General features: G+C 47.2%; 2 protein-coding genes across 5 annotated transcripts; both read left to right on the top strand.

Moving 5' to 3' along the window:
* Positions 1-990: 990 nt before the first annotated feature.
* On the top strand, positions 991-8,481 carry TTC24 (tetratricopeptide repeat domain 24). Of its 3 annotated transcripts, XM_037813813.1 has the most exons (11): positions 991-1,025; positions 2,131-2,846; positions 3,059-3,262; positions 3,832-3,960; positions 4,115-4,227; positions 4,543-4,638; positions 5,776-5,870; positions 6,041-6,144; positions 6,831-6,927; positions 7,092-7,247; positions 7,332-8,481. In XM_037813813.1, exons 2-11 carry the CDS (start codon positions 2,135-2,137, stop codon positions 7,411-7,413), a joined length of 1,788 nt encoding a protein of 595 aa, XP_037669741.1. In that variant the 5' UTR covers positions 991-1,025; positions 2,131-2,134; the 3' UTR covers positions 7,414-8,481. The 3 variants fall into 3 exon arrangements, with proteins under 3 accessions (XP_037669741.1, XP_037669745.1, XP_037669747.1); XM_037813817.1 differs by lacking the exons at positions 4,115-4,227; positions 4,543-4,638 and having other exon boundaries at positions 5,776-6,144; XM_037813819.1 differs by lacking the exons at positions 3,832-3,960; positions 4,115-4,227; positions 4,543-4,638 and having other exon boundaries at positions 5,776-6,144.
* Positions 8,482-19,650: 11,169 nt separating this feature from the next.
* On the top strand, positions 19,651-22,183 carry NAXE (NAD(P)HX epimerase). Of its 2 annotated transcripts, XM_037813804.1 has the most exons (6): positions 19,652-19,886; positions 20,004-20,112; positions 20,292-20,402; positions 20,486-20,599; positions 21,345-21,492; positions 21,861-22,183. In XM_037813804.1, the coding sequence occupies exons 1-6, from the start codon at positions 19,705-19,707 to the stop codon at positions 22,061-22,063; spliced, it is 867 nt and encodes a 288-aa protein (XP_037669732.1). In that variant the 5' UTR covers positions 19,652-19,704; the 3' UTR covers positions 22,064-22,183. The 2 variants fall into 2 exon arrangements, with proteins under 2 accessions (XP_037669736.1, XP_037669732.1); XM_037813808.1 differs by lacking the exon at positions 20,486-20,599 and having other exon boundaries at positions 19,651-19,886.
* Positions 22,184-22,458: the final 275 nt, after the last annotated feature.

Here is a 22,458-nt window from a genome sequence, read left to right as displayed (position 1 = left end):
CTGTGTATTTGGCCCTGGCTAGGCTGTGGTAGCATTGTGAAGGCCCAAGCCGTGGGCAGAAGCTGCAGGCAGCTGGGAGAGCCTGCCTCAGGCATGGGCACCATCTGTGGTCCCCAGCACTACGCCTGCACACAGCAGGCTCTCAGCAAAGGCTGCAGAACAAATGGTGAGCCCAACTACTTCCTTATAATGTTGTTCCCGTTGAAGACCTCTCTGCTTGAAAGAGGGCCTTCCCCTGGTAAATGAGGACATTTGCTTTCTGATGCAGGCCACCCTTGGCGAGTTAGAGGGTGCTCGTTGTCCTGGGGCCTTCTGTCCTCTCTTGGGGGTTGCAGATCATTGGAGCTGGGAAAAGGAGTCCGGGAGAAGGGAGGCTCTTCTGATCTCCAGGACTTTCTGACCATAAATCTTTCACCCTGTTCCTGATGTGAAGCTACCACCAGAGTCAGTGTGTGTGTGTGTGTGTGTGTGTGTGTGTGTGTGTGTGTCTATGTGTGTGTGTGAGAAAGGGTTCACTTCTGGGACAGCCTGAGCCCAATTAAACCTTGCAATCGAGTAGTGGAAGGGACCCTAGACTGATCAGCCTAGACTCAGGAGACCTGGGATCTAACCCCAGCTACGTGACTGCTGTGCGACCTTAGGCAAGTCACACCAACCCTCTGAGCCTTAGTCCCTTTCCCTGTGAAAGGAGGGAGTGGGACAGATGATCTCTGAGGTTGTAACCAGTAACTGGTCGCAGGATGCTTTGATACATTCCCTGAAGTTAGGGAATTGAGGTGGGTGTCTGCAGGGGAGGGGGTGCGGAGGGACAGGAAGGGCAAAGAAACCCAGGTGTCTCTGTGCCCAAGCACAGGGTTCAGCACTCAGATAGGACACCTGAGCTGTCAATCAGAGATTTCTCCAGGAGTGGAAGGCGGTACCTTGGTTGTCTGGTAACCCCAGGGACTCTGAGCTAGGAGCGAGGGGAGGTAACCCAAGCCAGAGAGACCATTACAGAAAGTCAGCTGCAGAGAGGACGGAAGGAGGTATGGTGTCCTGCGGCTGGGACCCCAAGACTGGGTGGGGGTAGCCAGGAATGCTCTGGAGATGGGGACCTGGAAGAGGCAGGATTCCTGCATGTTCTGAGGAGCAAGGGCAGTTTCTATAAAAGGAGAATGCATCCTTCTGCCTGCCCCTCCCTATAAACAAGGAGGGAAAAAAAGGGAAGAAGAAAATAGGAGGGGCCAAGAGCACAAACGCTTGAACTTCCCACTCTGTTTCCTGTCTCCTGGGAGGGCAGTTCATGAAAACGCTTTGCCTTTCAAGGGGAGAGGTACTGACAGGATACACATGTTGACGAGATGCACGTACTTGGGTTTAAGAGGGCTCTGGAGACTATAGCAGGATGTTGGGGGCCCAGGACCAGCCAGGTGACAGAATGCTGAGGAGACAGGGAGAGAGTGGTTCCCTTTGAGATAGGGAGTGGGCAGTAAATGGAGAGGCAGAGTCCACTGGTCTCCAGTGCCCGGAGCTTGGCTCCTTGCCAATTCAGTAGCCTGTTTATCTGTGTGCCCCCAAAGCCTAGTCCAGCTCCTGGCACACAGCACGGGCTCACTCCATATTTGTTGAACTGACCTGAACTACAGCTTCAGATTAGACCATAGGAATACCTAGATTATGAGTGGGTGGGTGTATGTGGGGGCACGGTGTGAAGGAGGTGACAGAGAGGCCCTGTATATGCTCTGTTCATTCATCTGTTCATTTGTTCATCTGGCTGAGGTTCTACTATGTGTCAGACCCGTCAAGTTGCTCAGAATCTAGTGGGGGAGATGGACATGAAAGTCAACAACTCTAACTCAGAGGCATAAATACCGTAAAAGACAGGGAGTAATGGAGGTACAGAAGAATGCCCCAGCCTGGTTGGGGGAAGGGGGACTTTGTGAAGGAAGCTGTTACTTTAGCTGAGTCTTGAAGGAGGACTGAGTCAGAACATTTTACGTTAAGAGTAGATATGGTTTCCACAGGATAGACTAAGCAAGGTGAGATGGCAGAGGGAAATCCTCAGAGTCAAACCAGGGCAGCGGTAGAGCTGGGATCTTGCTTTGGGGATGCCACAGCTAATAGACTGACACCGGTGCCCCCCACTGTCAGCCCTATGTCTTCCTCCAACCCTGAGGACACCCCCCAAGAGCCTGTGCCTGAGCCCTCGGGATCCAAGAAGAAAAAGAAGAAGAAGAAAAGAGAGCAGGCACAGAAAGAGGCCACCATCCAGACCCTCACCAGGGCTGGCCATGGGGCCCTGCAGGCTGGTCGGAACCACGAGGCCTTGATCAGCTTCCAGAGGGCCTTCCTCCTGGCCTCTGAGACCCCGCGAGCCAGGGGCACCCCCATTCTCCGGGCCTGTGCCTTCAACCTGGGTGCTGCTTACATGGAGACTGGGGACCCCACCAGAGGCCTTGAGCTGCTCCTGCGAGCCCAACCTGAGAAGAAGGCGCAAGGCGGGTGCCACGGTGACCAGTGCTTCAATGTGGCTCTGGCCTACCACGCGCTGGGTGACCTGCGTCGAGCTTTGGCCTGGTACCACAGGGCCCTGGGCCACTACCGGCCACAGGGTGACCAGGGAGAAGTTCAAGCAAAAATGGGAGCCTGCTACCAGGCTCTGGGGCAGCCTGAGCTAGCAGCCCACTGCCTGCAAGAAGCCAGCCAGGCCTATGCCCAGGCAGAGCAGCCCCGGGCTGCAGCCCTGACACTGGGGGCTGCGGCGGGGTGTATGCTGAAGAGCGGGCAGCATGGGATGGGTGAAGTGGTGCGAGTGCTGGAGGAGAGCCGGAGGCTTGCTGAGAGGAGCCCTGAGCACCAGCTGCTGGGTGAGGCCTTTGGGCAGAAAGGATGTGGGATCTGGAGAGATGCAAACCCTGATGATAGGCTGAGAGGAGGGGTGGAAGCAGAGGTATTTCTGAGGGCAGGGGGAGGCACCAGGGGACACTTGGAGAGCGGAACAGGGACTGCATCAGTTAAAGATATAACATCCTCAGTTAGGTCCAACCTGCCTACCAGTGACCCTGGCCATGCTCTCTAGGGCGACTCTATAATGACCTAGGCCTGGGCTACTCCCAGCTCCAGCTGTTCCCACTGGCAGTGGAGACTTTCCTGCAGGCCCTGCCGCTGTGCCGTGGGCTGGGAGAGAAGGCCACAGTGCTGAGAAACCTCGGGATGGCCCACAATGCACTTGGCAACTATCAGGAAGCCCGGGAGTTTCACCAGAAGGCCGCTGATCTGCACGGTGGGTGCCAAGGGCTGAAGAATGGGACCGGGACCAAGGAACTAACAGTGGGTTCCAGCAGGGGCCCCAACGCTGAATGGTGGATGGACTTTTAGGACTAGATATGGGGCCTGGAAGCCCTGAACTAGGGGAGATGAAGACTGAGGGTGCCAGAGATGGGATGAGCAGACAGGTTGGGGGATTGTGAGCCCAAAGGCTGAGGCCTGCGGGTTGGAAAGGCAGCACAGGACAGAGAGAAGAGCCCTGGCTAGGAGAGGAGGCCTGTAGTGAAGTCCCAGTCCCTCCTCTAACTGTGACCCTGTGGCTCTTTGAACTTCAGTTTCCACCCATATAAAAATGGGGCCTTTAATTACTTGTGTTGCCTATCTCCCAGGGTTGTGGTATGCCTCAGACTAGCCAGGGGAAGGGATCCAAGCCAAAACTCAGAATGGAGGAGAGGGTGGGTACTGAAGGTTCAGGCCTCGGTGGTCCCTCTAAAAGGGTGTTGGTGATGAGCTCCAGGACTCCTGGGAACTCTCCTGGGTTGCTCCCAAGGTCCCCTCTTAGTACTGGGTGGGCTCTGTCATCAGGCTCTGTAGGGCAGTGGTGGGAGCAGGGTCGGAGCTTTGGCAGCCTGGCATTCGCACTGAGCCAGCTGGGGGACCACAAGGCTGCCAGAGACAACTACCTGCATGCCCTACAGGCTGCCCGGGACACAGGTGAGGGCATGGGGGTTAGCATGTGGCTTGGGAGGGGGAATCCAAAGGCTGAGGATCCTTGGGGCTGGTGGGAAGGCAGGTGGGGGAAACTCTGCAGGGGTGAGTCAATGGGTTAGGGAGCCACGAGAGGACCTCTCAGGCTCTCCCTCCCCAGGGGACATGAAGGGGCAGTGGCAGGCCTGCGAGGGTCTGGGGGCGGCTGCGGCCCGACTGGGGCAGCATGATCAGGCCTTGAAGCACTATAAGGAAGCGCTGGCCCGGTGCCAGGTGAGATCCTCCATTCCAGAATCTAACTCTTCCCTGCCACACCTCCACACCCCCCAGGAAGCTTTCTCTGGCTGACCTCCCTGCCATTCATTCACTCATCAAACATGCATTGGACACATCATGTGCTAGATTCCAAGGATACTCTTGTGAAGAAAATTCAGTCTTTCTCCACAAGTCTGTACAGGGGGTGGCAGGACCCTGGGAAGGGCACAGGGAGGGGGTAAAAGAGAAGTGCCCTTCCCTCCTCCTTTTCTTGTTTCTTCCTCAAAACCCAAGTCTTCCGTATTACCCCATTATGCATCCTCCCTCCAGAAGGAACCAGATTCATTGCGAGAGCGGCTGACGGCCAAACTGGCTGACGCCATGAGGACCCACTTGGCCCAGGGAGGGCTTGTCCCCACTCACACTCTGGTGAGATGACACCTGAGACAAAGCTGGGGGTGGGGAGAGGTTATCTAGAGAAACAGTGGTGTAAGCAGAGCCGTGTCCTCAGGGACACTTTGCTTGGCTGCTCATCTGTGCTCATCTGCCCCAGGCCTGCATATGGTGCATATCACTTTCCCGGGGCCCCCTGGAGGTGGGAAGGTGGGTGGGTTATTGTGGCACTTCTCCAACACAGGGCTGTGTCAGGGCTTTGGCTGAGTGGTAACCGGTTCATTGGGTTAAGGTCAAGGGATACAATCAAGCATCCAAAGCCCATATACAAGAGGGGGAAATAGTTTTAGGTCATCGACTGCAGTTCCCTAAAAGGCCACAAGATGGAGATGGTGCTCCAATGAAGGAAGTCCCAGCCTTCCACCCTCCCTTTCTCTGCTCTTTCCCGCCTTCCCTTTCTCTCTGCCTCCCTCCCTTCCTTCCTCTCCAGTCTCAGGTTCTATAGGGGCATTTCTCTGTGGGTCTTCACCATGCTATTTCTTCTTCAAAACCTCAAACCCCTCCTTCCCCTTCCTTCCTTCCCCCTAATACCCTCTAACCCTCTCTCTACCTCCCAGCCTCTCTCAACTGATCTATGTCTCTCCAACTGCCTCCTCCCTCACGCTTTGAGACACCTCCAGTCCCCCTGAGGAAAGAAATGAAATTATACTTTATTATACTTATTTAATAGGTTTTATGTCCTCTCACTTTAAAAAGAATAATAGGATACCATATTGTATAACTGCAAGTAAAATTAGATTAGCATGTTACTTGGGGTTCAGAAGATCTAGAGCCCGTGCAAGGTCTGCCACCAACTTCCTATGGCTTGGCCCCTCGAGGTCGCAGGCAGGATAGGGTGGTGGTCAGGCTCTGACCAGGCCTGACATCCGTGAGCCCGAGATCTAACTTGAGATTTACTAGTGGGGACTTTTACAGAACAAAGGGCCTCACCCCGGATTTTTAGAAACAAGCGACACACCTTGATCACTTCTTTTTCTCTCTGGGGCCACTGTGTCTCTCTATCCCTCCCCGACATGGGTGCTGGAGGTAGAGGGAACGTACAGTCACCCACACATACAGAGCTGGGACAGCCGGTTTGCTCAAATCGATTCCTTTACTCCCTTTCGTCCCCAGACCCCAGCTCCGCGGAGGCCCCCGGCTCCAGGCGGGGCCTGCGGGGCACGGACCCCAGCCCGGGTGGGGAGACGCCCGGCGGAAGCCCAGAGCAGGTGAGGCGGCGGGGGCACGAGCTTCGGGGATGGGTGTGTCCTCTGAACGGTTTGGGGGAGCTGTCGCAGCCCGGCGGCGGGTTGGGACCTCGTCTGAAACCCCCGGGGAGGAGAGGACGGGGTCCGAGGTGCCGCTCTGCACGGCGCGCCCCCGTCCCCTGCCTCGACAGATCTGACCGTAGGAGGGAGAACGCAGACTTTGTGCAGGACCTCGAGGAGGAAGAGGAGGGATCAGCGAACGTTTCCGCGACGTCTCTCGCGCTCAGACTGGCGCGTGAGTCCACGCAGGCTGCCCGCGGCCGTGCACCAACCACCTCCGCGCAAATGGGATCGCTCTCCCCGCCCCCAGTCCTTTCCCTTACCGCCCACCACACCCCGCTTCTTTCTCCCGCCCCCGAGCCTGACGCTGAGCCCTAGCGCCCGCTTTCCCACCCTCTCCGCTTCTGGCTCTCCAGAGTCCCAGCCCTCGCCCTACTTCTGCCTGTCCCTCAAGGCCCTGGCCCATTTTTCCTGAACCCTTTATGGAATCGCCTCCTCCGCCCTGCTCTCACGGCATTTTAGAGCTCTAAGATTTGTTGAAAGGCTACTATGGCGCTGTGCTCTTTTCTTACCCTACCTAGTATTTACTGGTCTCTTGCCCCAAAAGGTTTCGAACTCTGGGAGCACAGTTCCTTGCTATTTGTTGAACTGACTTGAATTCACTGATGTCTTCTTTTTAGCGTGTTTTCTTCTGGGCACCGCTGAATTGACCCGCCCCTGCCTCAGCCCCGGCCTCTTGTTGGCTGGTGTTTGCCAAGCACCTGCGACCTGCAGGGCACAGTTCCTGGCACACTCCTAGTGTACAGGGCCCAACTCATCCCGCGACCCTCACAGTCCTTGTTCTCTCAAAGCTTTCTCTTTTCCACCACGGTGGTTCTTGGTACCGAGAGGCCTGTGATGAGTATGTTTGTCCCTCTCCAGGTCCTGGACCCAGAGCCCATCTCCCATTTGGAGGTTCTGGCTCTCCCAGAGTGGGATATCCTGGCATCCTGGTACCCAGTGGCCCCCAAGCCAAAAGGTGGGTCCCTGGGGGAGGATAAGGGGCTTGGAGAATGGATGAAAGGGAAGAGGATGTGGCTTGGGATGATTTTGATGGAACGTGACCACTGTAAAGGTTGGAGGAAGATGTGGTCTGGTGCTTGGGGATATAGGGCCCTGAGCCTCTTTGTCTCTGCCCTTTAGAGATCTGAACAACCCTCATCCAACTCTGGAGGCCCAGGGTCTCCCCTGCTCCCTACATGACCTGACTGTAGGCCCCAGAGAAAGGGAAGGTGCTGCAGAATGGGAGGACGTGAAGCTTAAGCCTACTCCCTCCCGCACTGGAACGCACCAGCAGAGGTAAGAGCCTGAAATGGTTGTAGAGGGCACCAGGAAGCTTTCCCCAATCACCCCTACTGGCAAGCCCCTCCCTGCTTCTTTCAGGTTATCCACATGGCCCAGGGAAACCCACAGCAGCAAGGGCCCGAGGAGACCCATCCAGTCTGGCTTCTGCACAATCATGTGACCCCACTCTGCTAGCTACAGCCCAGGTCTCTGCAGTATGGCCCCCAACACACACACTTTGTGAGTTCTGGGGGACCCAGCCTCTTGCCAGTTGTTCAATTCTGTATGAAGATGGAGCACAGCACAGTCAGTGAGTGGAGTCCTGAGCAGCCTGGACAAGGGCTTTGCCATCTTGGGGGTCCTATTTGTTCCTCCTCTGGATTTCTGGACTCCACAGGCAAAAGATAAAAGGAAAATGAATGATGAATTGTCCCTTTTCTTTCTGGATCCCAACTTCATGATTGCTAAGGTCGTTGCCAGTCCTAAAAACTATGAGTTCTTGGCCAAGTGGCTTTGGAGTCACTGACTCCTCCACACCTGTTTTCTCACATTTAAAATGGGAATAATACTACAGAAGATGAACCTTAACCAACCGACACACTCAGTGTCCTCTGTGCGACATAGTGGATGCCCTTTTCAGGCCTGCAACCTGTAGGACACCTGCTGCTAGCAGCATCAGCAACAATATTATTTAACATTTACTGAGCACTTACCACATGCCACACACTATTCTAAGTGCTTCACAAGTGTTTTATCCTTTGATCCTCACAAGTCCATGAGGCAGGCACTGGAAACGAAGGTACAAGGAGGTAAAGTGGTTTGTTCTCCCAGGTCACACAACTAGTAAGGGCAGAAGCTGGGATTGAAACTAAGCAGTGAGCACCTTCTAAAATGCCTGCACAGTTTTGCTTTCCTCAGTTACACCATTTCTTTCCAAGAGTCAGTTGTGTTTGATACCAAATGTGTTATGCCAGTTGTACATGTTATTGTAATTTGTAATTAAATGTTATATAAACTGATGATGTAAGATGCGAAAACAAGCACTGTTTCTATGAAAACTAAGTTCAATGCTTAGAAGACTTGACGAAGGTGAGTCACTTCTGAAAAACTGCTGAATTAGTTGTAAGCAAGAAGCTTATTACAGAATAGGGGAAATCATAAAAATCTAGATGAATTCTGTACTCAGATGGTTTCAAATGTGCCATTAATTTGTTTGTTCCATCTTAAGAAAGCAAACTCAAAATTGCAGGTGATATAACTGGTAAGGTTTATGAAAGAAAGAAGACAGGAACTCCAATCCCTGCCCCCATCCTTCAAGAAAAGACTTGGTCCCACTTTGACAGATGGCAAATGAATGTATTTTTTAAGTGAATTAAAATAATCCACTCCTGATCATGTCAGGTAAGAGGGTTCCTACTATACTGTGAACCACTTCACAAGATTTTGTGGATTCATTTAAATACTTACAGAGGACCTACATGGGTCAGGCACAGTATTAAGTGCTGGGGACACATCTGTTAAGTCTCCTCATCAAATGGTCTTATTTTATAAAGTGTTCAAGAAGTATTGCTTAGAATGCAAATTCACCAGCTGTTACAAAGGCCAATATAAAATGCCTTTGGTATCTGTGCTGTCAAAATGAGCTATAACAGTGCCTTTGAATAGGAAGGATTTTATTCCTTTTTCATAGAAGCAGCCCAGGGTTGATATGGTGGCTTCACAGAATTGGGGACCCAGGCAGGATGTTCTGCCATCCTCAACACAGGATTTCTATCTCAAGGTTTAAACTGGCCACTCCAGCTCCAGCAGCATATCTTCATTCCAGCCAGGAAGAAGAGGAAGAGGGAGACATTCATTTTCTTAAGGGTATGACCTAGGAGTTGTATATATCCTTTCAGTTCACATCACACTGGTTAGAATTTAGTTACAGGGCTATGCCTAGCTGCTGCACGGGAGGCTTGAAAACGTAGCATTTAACTGGGCAGCCATGTGGCCGCATGAAACTCAGGGGTTCTGTTACCAAAGCAAGAAACGAGAATGGATTTGGGGGGACAAGTGGCAGCATCTGGTTGGAATCAGACCAACCCAGTATCAACCATTACTGGCTCTACCATTCAATAGCTGTAATATCTTAGGAAAAGTACATCTCTCTGCTACTCAATTTCCTCATCTATGACATTGAGGATAAAAATAAGTTACATGATTGACAGGGTTAAATTAGAAAATATATGAAAAGCACCTGGAACTTAGCAGCTGCTTGATTCATGTATGCTTTCTAAATTGGTTTTGAAGGCATTTCCCAAAGAAAACTCCAAAAATCTGAAGAGCCACGACAAGGTGGACTAAGTCTTAACCCAGAACAGTACCCATTTGGTAGTTTTATAAATTTTGTGTGTGTGTGGCAGAATGTTTCGTATCATTATTTTATAGCTATACCCTCATCAGAATCAAGTCAGCAAGCAGTAACAATCCTCTATTTACCTATTTCTGCATTTGAGGAGGCAGTTCAGCTCAGAATAATGGTTAAGAGTACAGACTCTGGCACACAGAAGTGCTCAAAAATATTATGTTAAAGAAAGATGTTTCACATTGTGCTTTAGAAATGAATCTTTCAGAATCACCGAATTTATTTTCTCAAATAAGCCTTTAGAGAGTCTTAACTAATATGTAAAACTGAAGCCTCTTATATACTGGTGAAATGATAAAATAAAGTTAGCAAGGTCTTGGAAAAGATTATCCAATTGTAGTGTATACTACATTACAGTTTAGATGAGTAAACTCAATTTTCAACCACAAATACTGTCTAACAAAAACAGTTTCCTACCATAAACACAGTCTGAAACTATTTGCACAATAAACAGGTAAAACAACTGGAGGCTAAGGGTATATCCCATAGATGATAAACCTCTTATAATTAAAAAGGAGAATATCAGAGTAGTTAAAAGCAGGGGGGGGGGGAGACCCGAGACACCCCACAGCTAATACCCGGACGACGCTGAGCGATCCTATTGGAAAAGGACGACATGAGCTATTGGGGACGACGGGGACAGGCTTCTGGCTGGGACCGCGACAACACTTCAACTGTTTACATAGATGGCAACTGCAAAAATAATGGAAGAGATGGTGCACGAGCAGGATTCGGAGTCTCCTGGGGACCTAAAAATCCTCTAAATATAAGTGAGAGGGTTTCTAGACGGCAGACAAACCAGAGAGCTGAACTGCAGGCAGCCCACAGAGCAATTGAACAAGCAAGGAGCCTCAACATGGATAAACTCACTATTAAAACTGATAGCAAGTTTGTCATCAGAGGCATGACAGAATGGATTGATAACTGGAAAGAAAATGGATGGAAAACAGCCTCCGGAAGAGATGTTGTCAACAGAGCAGATTTTGAGAGGATTGATCAAGCTTCCCAAGGAATGGATATTCAGTGGAAGTATGTTCCTTCTCATTCCGGCATCAGAGGCAATGAAGACGCTGATAGACTGGCCACAGAAGGATCTAGAAAATAAGAACTTTCCTCATAGGAGTTACTGTCCTCTTGGAGAGCTGTATCTGCTGACACCCATTTCCAAAACCATCCTGCCATGAGCATCTCTATGTGTAGAACTTGTCTGCTCACCTTTACTTGTTTCTACCTTTTTCTGTTGCTGATAGTACCAACCTCTTTGTCAAGTACAGTGTAATAAAAGCAAACTTCCTGCTCAAAAAAAAAAAAAAAAAAAAAAAAAAAAAGCAGGGGGGGAGAGGCGGGGCAAGATGGCAGACTGGTGAGCTGTATGCTTTAGTTACTCCTCCAGGAAAGTAGATAGAAAGCCAGGAACTGCGTGGACTGGACACCACAGAGCAATCTGTCTTTGGGCATACTTCAATCAACACTCATGAAAATGTCGAACTGCTGAGATCAACGAAATCTGTAAGTTTTTGCGGCCAGGGGACCCGCGCCCCTCCCTGCCAGGCTCAGTCCCGTGGGAGGAGGGGCTGTCAGCTCCGGGAAGGAGAAGGGAGAACTGCAGTGGCAGCCCTTATCGGAAACTCATTCTACTGATCCAAACTCCAACCATAGATAGACTGAGACCAGACACCAGAGAATCTGAGAGCAGCCAGCCAAGCAGAGAGGAGACAGGCATAGAAAAAAAAAAAACAACACGAAAAACTCCAAAATAAAAGCAGAGGATTTTTGGAGTTCTGGTGAACACAGAAAGGGGAAGGGCGGAGCTCAGGCCTTCAGGAGCATATGCAAATCCCGAAGAAAAGCTGATCTCTCTGCCCTGTGGACCTTTCCTTAATGGCCCTGGTTGCTTTGTCTATTAGCATTTCAATAACCCATTAGATCTCTGAGAAGGGCCCTTTTTTTTTTTATCCTTTTTTCTTTTTCTAAAACAATTACTCTAAGAAGCCCAATACAGAAAGCTTCAAAGACTTTCAATTTGGGCATGTCAAGTCAAGAGCAGAACTAAGAGAGCTCTGAGACAAAAGGCAATAATCCAGTGGCTGAGAAAATTCACTAAACACCACAACTTCCCAAGAAAAGGGGGGTGTCCGCTCACAGCCACCATCCTGGTGGACAGGAAACACTCCTGCCCATCGCCAGCCCCATAGCCCAGAGCTGCCCCAGACAACCCAGTGTGACGGAAGTGCTTCAAATAACAGGCACACACCACAAAACTGGGCGTGGACATTAGCCTTCCCTGCAACCTCAGCTGATTGTCCCAGAGTTGGGAAGGTGGAGCAGTGTGAATTAACAAAGCCCCACTCAGCCATCATTTGAGCAGACTGGGAGCCTCCCTACACAGCCCAGCAGCCCAGAACTGCCCTGGGGGGACGGCACTCACCTGTGACATAGCACAGTCATCCCTCAACAGAGGACCCGGGGTGCACAGCCTGGAAGAGGGGCCCACTTGCAAGTCTCAGGAGCCATACGCCAATACCAAGGACTTGTGGGTCAGTGGCAGAGACAAACTGTGGCAGGACTGAACTGAAGGATTAGACTATTGCAGCAGCTTTAAAACTCTAGGATCACCAGGGAGATTTGATTGTTAGGACCACCCCCCCTCCCCGACTGCCCAGAAACACGCCCCACATACAGGGCAGGCAACACCAACTACACACGCAAGCTTGGTACACCAATTGGGCCCCACAAGACTCACTCCCCCACTGACAAAAAAGGCTAAGCACGGGAGAACTGGCTTGTGCAGAACAGGTGGCTCGTGGACGCCACCTGCTGGTTAGTTAGAGAAAGTGTACTCCACGAAGCTGTAGATCTGATAAATTAGAGATAAGGACTTCAATAGGTCTACAAACCCTAAAAGAACCCTATCAAGTTCAGCAAATGCCACGAGGCCAAAAACAACAGAAAATTATAAAGCATATGAAAAAACCAGACAATATGGATAACCCAAGCCCAAGCACCCAAATCAAAAGACCAGAAGAGACACATCACCTAGAGCAGCTACTCAAAGAACTAAAGATGAACAATGAGACCATAGTACGGGATATAAAGGAAATCAAGAAGACTCTAGAAGAGCATAAAGAAGACATTGCAAGACTAAATAAAAAAATGGATGATATTATGGAAATTAAAGAAACTGTTGACCAAATTAAAAAGACTCTGGACACTCATAGTACAAGACTAGAGGAAGTTGAACAACGAATCAGTGACCTGGAAGATGACAGAATGGAAAATGAAAGCATAAAAGAAAGAATGGGGAAAAAAATTGAAAAAATCGAAATGGACCTCAGGGATATGATAGATAATATGAAACGTCCAAATATAAGACTCATTGGGGTCCCAGAAGGGGAAGAAAAGGGTAAAGGTCTAGGAAGAGTATTCAAAGAAATTGTTGGGGAAAACTTCCCAAATCTTCTAAACAACATAAATACACAAATCATAAATGCTCAGTGAACTCCAAATAGAATAAATCCAAATAAACCCACTCCGAGACATATACTGATCACACTGTCAAACACAGAAGAGAAGGAGCAAGTTCTGAAAGCAGCAAGAGAAAAGCAATTCACCACATACAAAGGAAACAGCATAAGACTAAGTAGTGACTACTCAGCAGCCACCATAGAGGCAAGAAGGCAGTGGCACGATATATTTAAAATTCTGAGTGAGAAAAATTTCCAGCCAAGAATACTTTATCCAGCAAAGCTCTCCTTCAAATTTGAGGGAGAGCTTAAATTTTTCACAGACAAACAAATGCTGAGAGAATTTGCTAACAAGAGACCTGCCCTACTGGAGATACTAAAGGGAGCCCTACAGACAGAGAAACAAAGACAGGACAGAGAGACTTGGAGAAAGGTTCAGTACTAAAGAGATTCGGTATGGGTACAATAAAGGATATTAATAGACAGAGGGAAAAATATGACAAACATAAACCAAAGGATAAGATGGCCGATTCAAGAAATGCCTTCACGGTTATAACGTTGAATGTAAATGGATTAAACTCCCCAATTAAAAGATATAGATTCACAGAATGGATCAAAAAAATGAACCATCAATATGTTGCATACAAGAGACTCATCTTAGACACAGGGACACAAAGAAACTGAAAGTGAAAGGATGGAAAAAAAATATTTAATGCAAGCTACAGCCAAAAGAAAGCAGGTGTAGCAATATTAATCTCAGATAAAATAGACTTCAAATGCAGGGATGTTTTGAGAGACGAAGGCCACTACATTCTAATAAAAGGGGCAATTCAGCAAGAAGAAATAACAATCGTAAATGTCTATGCACCCAATCAAGGTGCCACAAAATACATGAGAGAAACACTGGCAAAACTAAAGGAAGCAATTGATGTTTCCACAATAATTGTGGGAGACTTCAACACATCACTCTCTCCTATAGATAGATCAACCAGACAGAAGACCAATAAGGAAATTGAAAACCTAAACAATCTGATAAATGAATTAGATTTAACAGACATATACAGGACATTACATCCCAAATCACCAGGATACACATACTTTTCTAGTGCTCACAGAACTTTCTCCAGAATAGATCATATGCTGGGACATAAAACAAGCCTCAATAAATTTAAAAAGATTGAAATTATTCAAAGCACATTCTCTGACCACAATGGAATACAATTAGAAGTCAATAACCATCAGAGACTTAGAAAATTCACAAATACCTGGAGGTTAAACAACACACTCCTAAACAATCAGTGGGTTAAAGAAGAAACAGCAAGAGAAATTGCTAAATGTATAGAGACGAATGAAAATGAGAACACAACATACCAAAATCTATGGGATGCAGCAAAAGCAGTGCTAAGGGGGAAATTTATAGCACTAAACGCATATATTAAAAAGGAAGAAAGAGCCAAAATCAAAGAACTAATGGATCAACTGAAGAAGCTAGAAAATGAACAGCAAACCAATCCTAAACCAAGTAGAAGAAAAGAAATAACAAGGATTAAAGCAGAAATAAATGACATAGAGAACAAAAAAACAATAGAGAGGATAAATATCACCAAAAGTTGGTTCTTTGAGAAGATCAACAAGATTGACAAGCCCCTAGCTAGACTGACAAAATCAAAAAGAGAGAAGACCCATATAAACAAAATAATGAATGAAAAAGGTGACATAACTGCAGATCCTGAAGAAATTAACAAAATTATAAGAGGATATTATGAACAACTGTATGGCAACAAACTGGACAATGTAGAAGAAATGGACAATTTCCTGGAAACATATGAACAACCTAGACTGACCAGAGAAGAAATAGAAGACCTCAACCAACCCATCACAAGCAAAGAGATCCAATCAGTCATCAAAAATCTTCCCACAAATAAATGCCCAGGGCCAGATGGCTTCACAGGGGAATTCTACCAAACTTTCCAGAAAGAACTGACACCAATCTTACTCAAACTCGTTCAAAACATTGAAGAAAAGGGAACACTACCTAACTCATTTTATGAAGCTAACATCAATCTAATACCAAAACCAGGCAAAGATGCTACAAAAAAGGAAAACTACCGGCCTATCTCCCTAATGAATATAGATGCAAAAATCCTCAACAAAATACTTGCAAATCGAATCCAAAGACACATTAAAAAAATCATACACCATGACCAAGTGGGGTTCATTCCAGGCATGCAAGGATGGTTCAACATAAGAAAAACAATCAATGTATTACAACACATTAAAAACTCGAAAGGGAAAAATCAATTGATCATCTCAATAGATGCTGAAAAAGCATTTGACAAAATCCAACATCCCTTTTTGATAAAAACACTTCAAAAGGTAGGAATTGAAGGAAACTTCCTCAACATGATAAAGAGCATATATGAAAAACCCACAGCCAGCATAGTACTCAATGGTGAGAGACTGAAAGCCTTCCCTCTAAGATCAGGAACAAGACAAGGATGCCCGCTGTCACCACTGTTATTCAACATTGTGCTGGAAGTGCTAGCCAGGGGAATCCGGCAAGACAAAGAAATAAAAGGCATCCAAATTGGAAAAGAAGAAGTAAAACTGTCATTGTTTGCAGATGATATGATCTTATATCTAGAAAACCCTGAGAAATCGACGATACAGCTACTAGAGCTAATAAACAAATTTAGCAAAGTAGCGGGATACAAGATTAATGCACATAAGTCAGTAATGTTTCTATATGCTAGAAATGAACAAACTGAAGAGACACTCAAGAAAAAGATACCATTTTCGATAGCAACTAAAAAAATCAAGTACCTAGGAATCAACTTAACCAAAGATGTAAAAGACCTATACAAAGAAAACTACATAACTCTACTAAAAGAAATAGAAGGGGACCTTAAAAGATGGAAAAATATTCCATGTTCATGGATAGGAAGGCTAAATGTCATTAAGATGTCAATTCTACCCAAACTCATCTACAGATTCAATGCAATCCCAATCAAAATTCCAACAACCTACTTTGCAGACTTGGAAAAGATAGTTATCAAATTTACTTGGAAAGGGAAGATGCCTCGAATTGCTAAAGACACTCTAAAAAAGAAAAACGAAATGGGAGGACTTACACTCCCTGACTTTGAAGCTTATTATAAAGCCACAGTTGCCAAAACAGCATGGTACTGGCACAAAGATAGACATATAGATCAATGGAATCGAATTGAGAATTCAGAGATAGACCCTCAGATCTATGGCCGACTGATCTTTGATAAGGCCCCCAAAGTCACTGAACTGAGCCATAATGGTCTTTTCAACAAATGGGGCTGGGAGAGTTGGATATCCATATCCAAAAGAATGAAAGAGGACCCCTACCTCACCCCCTACACAAAAATTAACTCAAAATGGACCAAAGATCTCAATATAAAAGAAAGTACCATAAAACTCCTAGAAGATAATGTAGGAAAACATCTTCAAGACCTTGTATTAGGCGGCCACTTCCTAGACTTTACACCCAAAGCACAAGCAACAAAAGAGAAAATAGATAAATGGGAACTCCTCAAGCTTAGAAGTTTCTGCACCTCAAAGGAATTTCTCAAAAAGGTAAAGAGGCAGCCAACTCAATGGGAAAAAATTTTTGGAAACCATGTATCTGACAAAAGACTGATATCTTGCATATACAAAGAAATCCTACAACTCAATGACAATAGTACAGACAGCCCAATTATAAAATGGGCAAAAGATATGAAAAGACAGTTCTCTGAAGAGGAAATACAAATGGCCAAGAAACACATGAAAAAATGTTCAGCTTCACTAGCTATTAGAGAGATGCAAATTAAAACCACAATGAGATACCATCTAACACCGGTTAGTATGGCTGCCATTAAACAAACAGGAAACTACAAATGCTGGAGGGGATGTGGAGAAATTGGAACTCTTATTCACTGTTGGTGGGACTGTATAATGGTTCAGCCACTCTGGAAGTCAGTCTGGCAGTTCCTTAGAAAACTAGATATAGAGCTACCATTCGATCCAGCAATTGCACTTCTCGGTATATACCCGGAAGATCGGAAAGCAGTGACACGAACAGATATCTGCACGCCAATGTTCATAGCAGCATTATTCACAATTGCCAAGAGATGGAAACAACCCAAATGTCCTTCAACAGATGAGTGGATAAATAAAATGTGGTATATACACACGATGGAATACTACGCGGCAGTAAGAAGGAACGATCTCGTGAAACATATGACAACATGGATGAACCTTGAAGACATAATGCTGAGCGAAATAAGCCAGGCACAAAAAGAGAAATATTATATGCTACCACTAATGTGAACTTTGAAAAATGTAAAACAAATGGTTTATAATGTAGAATGTAGGGGAACTAGCAGTAGAGAGCAATTAAGGAAGGGGGAACAATAATCCAAGAAGAACAGATTAGCTATTTAACGTTCTGGGGATGCCCAGAAACAACTATGGTCTGTTAAATTCTGATGGATATAGTAGGAACAAGTTCACAGAAATGTTGCTATATTATGTAACTTTCTTGGGGTAAAGTAGGAACATGTTGGAAGTTAAGCAGTTATCTTAGGTTAGTTGTCTTTTTCTTACTCCCTTGTTATGGTCTCTTTGAAATGTTCTTTTATTGTATGTTTGTTTTCTTTTTAACTTTTTTTTTCATACAGTTGATTTAAAAAAGAATGGAAAGTTAAAAAAAAAAAAAAAGAAAAACAAGGGAAAAAAAAAAGATGTAGTGCCCCCTTGAGGAGTCTGTGGAGAGTGCAGGGGTATTCGCCTAACCCACCTCCATGGTTGCTAACATGACCACAGACATAGGGGACTGGTGGTTTGATGGGTTGAGCCCTCTACCATAAGTTTTACCCTTGGGAAGACGGTTGCTGCAAAGGAGAGGTTAGGCCTCCCTATATTTGTGCCTAAGAGTGTCCTCCTGAATGCCTCTTTGTTGCTCAGATGTGGCCCTCTCTCTCTGGCTAAGCCAACTTGAAAGGTGAAATCACTGCCCTCCCCTCTACGTGGGATCAGATACCCAGGGGAGTGAATCTCCCTGGCAACGTAGAATATGACTCCCGGGGAGGAATGTAGACCTGGCATCGTGGGACGGAGAACATCTTCTTGACCAAAAGGGGGATGTGAAAGGAAATGAAATAAGCTTCAGTGGCAGAGAGATTCCAAAACGAGCCGAGAGGTCACTCTGGAGGGCACTCTTACGCACACTTTAGACAACCCTTTTTAGGTTCTAAAGAATTGGGGTAACTGGTGGTGGATACCTGAAACTATCAAACTACAACCCAGAACCCATGAATCTCGAAGACAGTTGTATAAAAATGTAGCTTATGAGGGGTGACAATGGGATTGGGAAAGCCATAAGGACCACACTCCACTTGGTCTAGTTTATGGATGGATGAGTAGAAAAATAGGGGAAGGAAACAAACAGACAAAGGTACCCAGTGTTGTTTTTTACTTCAATTGCTCTTTTTCACTCTAATTATTATTCTTGTTATTTTTGTGTGTGTGCTAATGAAGGTGTCAGGGATTGATTTAGGTGATGAATGTACAACTATGTAATGGTACTGTAAACAATCGAAAGTACGATTTGTTTTGTATGACTGCGTGGTATGTGAATATATCTCAATAAAATGATGATTAAAAAAAAAAAAAAAAAAGCAGGGGGGGTCTAGCCAGGTATTCATTTCATGATTCAGATTAAGAGTAAATCTCACTTAAGAGAATTTTCACTCCACCTGAATAATTATCTTTATCCTTAGCACATTATAGTAACTAGTTTGTTATTGCCCATCCATCTCCCTTAACCATGCAACAGAGTTTGAGTTCTCAAAAACACTCAAATTTAGTTTTCCTCTCAAGGATTTTCATGTAATAATGTGACCCCAAGACTAAGGTTTCCACTACATTTTTAACCGTACCTTACCCAATATATTTGAGGTATTATTTTCTATTTCTATAGCTATTATCTTGATAAAGGGGGATAAGAATACTGTATGATTAGGGAAATAGAGAGTGCTATCCTGGTAAACAAAAGTAGGGGAAGCTAATGTAGTGGGGAAAAGGGTCCTAAGTTAAAAAAAGAATAGCTTAATTTATTGAGCCCCATGTGCCAGGCCCTGTGCCGATGGATTTGCTTGCATTACCACCCTAGTAGTTCGTAGTAATATCCTCATTTTATACACGAGGGTCCTGAAACCAGTAGTGCCCAAGTTCACTCAGCTAGTAAATGATGGTATAGGAACCCGGGCTCTTAACTGCTTTGTTTTAAAACTTTTTCTAGAAGAGCTACAAAACCATGAGGAGTTACGATTATTCACGGGCAACTGGGAGCAAAGCAAATTATTTCGGTACATCTAGAAACGTGAGGCAATATGTAAAAGTACTTGGGCAGCACCTCAGGACCCAGCAGCATGAAAAACAGCTAACAGGGACTCCCACACGCGCGCCGTTTGCCGTAGGACCACTTCCGGACCGGCGCACGTCGGCCCGCCCCCTGGAGGGCGAGCCGAGGCGCCGCGCATGCGCCGCGTCCGGGCCGCACCGGGCTGGGGGCGCGCGCTCTCTGGGCTGCATGTCCCGGCTGCGGGCGCTGCTTGGGCTCGGGCTGCTGGTTGCTGGCTCGCGCCTACCGCGCGTCCGGCTCCAAGCCGGCTCCTGCCGCGCGAGACATCTCTGGTGGGGGCAGCAGCGGCCGATCTCGCGGGGCCTCGGGAACCCAGGGGCCATGGCGAGCGCAGCAGTGAAGTTCCTGAGGTAGGAGAGGCTCCGGGCGACTGGGCTGCTTTGTCTCCCGGGGGCGGGGTCTGGGACGGCCGCGCCACCTGCGCGACGGAGCATGCGGGGCGCTACTCACGGGGAGTTTTCCCTCAGCCAGGAGGAGGCGCAGGCCGTGGACGAGGAGCTATTTAACGAGTACCAGTTCAGCGTGGACCAGCTTATGGAGCTGGCTGGGCTGAGCTGTGCCACAGCCATTGCCAAGGTCAGTGGCGCAACCCGCGATTCTTGAAGTGGCTGACAAATAAACGGAGGAGGAGTGAGGGAGGAATCACTGTCCAAGCCCTTGGCCAAGGCACAAAGTGGGTGCGGAGGAACAGCTGGGCCAAACCTGGGCCCTTAGAGCCTGAAGCCCCCCTGATTCTCTCTTGACTCTGCCCTCAGGCATATCCCCCCAAGTCCATGTCCAGGAGCCTCCCTACTGTCCTGGTCATCTGTGGCCCTGGGAATAATGGAGGAGATGGCCTGGTCTGTGCTCGACACCTCAAACTCTTTGTGAGTATGTGGAGAGAGGCTGTGGGAGACGGCGTGAGGATTACAGAATATGGGATGGAATTACCCCATTGCTTTCCTCCTAGGGCTACCAGCCAGCCATCTATTATCCCAAAAGGCCCAACAAGCCACTCTTCACAGCGCTGGTGACCCAGTGTCAGAAAATGGACATCCCCTTTCTTGGTGAAATGCCCCCAGAGGTAGGAGGGTCCAGTTCGATTATCTCATTTCCCCAATATCTCCCAGCTCATTTATTTTCCTAGCTAAACTAAAATCCCAGAGACCAAGATAGTGCCTACCACAGAAGATGCCTAAAGGATGTTGTTTGAATCTAACAGATTGAAGAGCCTTCTCCTCAGTGAAGTGTGCTCCATTAGCCCCCAACACTACCTTCTGTAAAGCTACCTTTTCCTGGCATCTTCCCTGGTCAGTTCCTCTAACCCCTAGCATGCAGTAAACATTCTCTGCCCCAATCTGGGCTGGATTGCCAGCCTCATCCCAAACCCTTTCTGCAGATGCATGGATTGAGGAATGGGAAATTCAAGAATTTGTCCTCTTGAAAATAAAACAAAAATACATTTTACAGATGGATAGATTGAGGTACACAGAAGGGAAGTGGTTTGCCAAAGTCATAGAATCAGATCATGGCAGAGCTGACACCAGAACCCAGCCTTCTTGACTCCGTTTTGGGCTGCCCCTCTGTAGCCTCCCCAATGGCAAGCAGGCACTCAGAACAGAACATGTCTGGTCTCAGCTTGGCCTAAATCAGTGACCAACTCACACTTACTCTAGGCCTCAGAATGCCCTCTGAAGGAGAGAGAAAACTGTACTTATGCCTTTGTGAATGATGTTCAGTCTATGGGTACAGAGGACCGCCCTCTCCAATTAAGGGATCTTTATGCAGCCGATGGCTCTAACATCCTTTTCTTTTCCTACTCCACACAGCCCATGCTGATTGATGAGCTGTATGATCTGGTGGTGGATGCCATCTTTGGTTTCAGCTTCAAGGGTGATGTTCGGGAACCATTTCGGAGCATCCTGAGTGTCCTCAATGGACTCACTATACCTATTGCCAGTATCGACATTCCCTCAGGTGCTGGACCCAAAGGGGTTGGAGGGGATTGGGGCCCTGCTCTCTTTCTTGAGGCAGGTATCTAGAAGTCCCAATTCTTGACCCAAAGCTCAGACCAAGTTCAAAGTAATTTGAGTCTGGAGGGGTAGGACATGGGTTTATGGATCCCACATAAGGGCTGGGGAGCAGAGTTCGGGATCCCCCTTTGCACTTTGGGCTCCTTGAGAGATCAGAGCCCTGGGATTTCTGAAGCACCAAAGACAAGTACTGCTCAGCTGGGGACCAAGGAGGCTTTCATCCCTTTAGGACTAGGGAAAAGCAGGGTGTGGAAAGGGGTTGGACATCTGTGGCCTCTTACATACTCTTCCTGAATACCTCCCTCTTTTCAGGATGGGATGTGGAGAAGGGAAACTCTGATGGGATCCAGCCAGACTTGCTCATCTCCTTGACGGCACCCAAGAAGTCTGCAATCCATTTTACTGGTCGCTACCACTACTTGGGGGGACGTTTTGTGCCACCTGCTCTGGAAAAGAAGTACCAGTTGAACTTGCCATCCTACCCTGACACTGAGTGTGTATATCGTCTGCAGTGAGGGAAGGTGGGTGGCATTCTTCCCAATAAAGACTTAGTGCCTCTCTTTCCCAGAACTGTGGGGTGCTGGGAGCTCTTCTGGCAATAAAGGTTAACAGGTGGCTGGAGCCAGAGAACAAAACTAAGTGTATTGTGTGATCTCTTGGCAGGGGCAGGGATGGGATGGGTGTAGCAGCACTGAACAGGTGGAATGGCATTTGGAGACAATGAAAATTTGTTAGATGCTGAAATGGACTTCCAAGTGAGGTGTGCTTTCCTATACTCACAGTGATTCTTATTTGGGATGCAGACAGGGAGCTGGATGAGGTTCTCTAAGCTTTCTCCTTCCATTTAAGACTAGCAAGACTATAGGTTAAACAGAAGGACTTTCTTCAAAGGCATTCAAGGAAAATCTCC

Source organism: Choloepus didactylus, chromosome 2, assembly GCF_015220235.1.
Source record: "Choloepus didactylus isolate mChoDid1 chromosome 2, mChoDid1.pri, whole genome shotgun sequence".
In the NCBI taxonomy this organism is placed as follows: domain Eukaryota; kingdom Metazoa; phylum Chordata; class Mammalia; order Pilosa; family Megalonychidae; genus Choloepus; species Choloepus didactylus.
The sequence above is the reverse complement of the archived record's forward strand: the minus strand, read 5'-3'. Positions and strand labels throughout refer to the sequence as shown.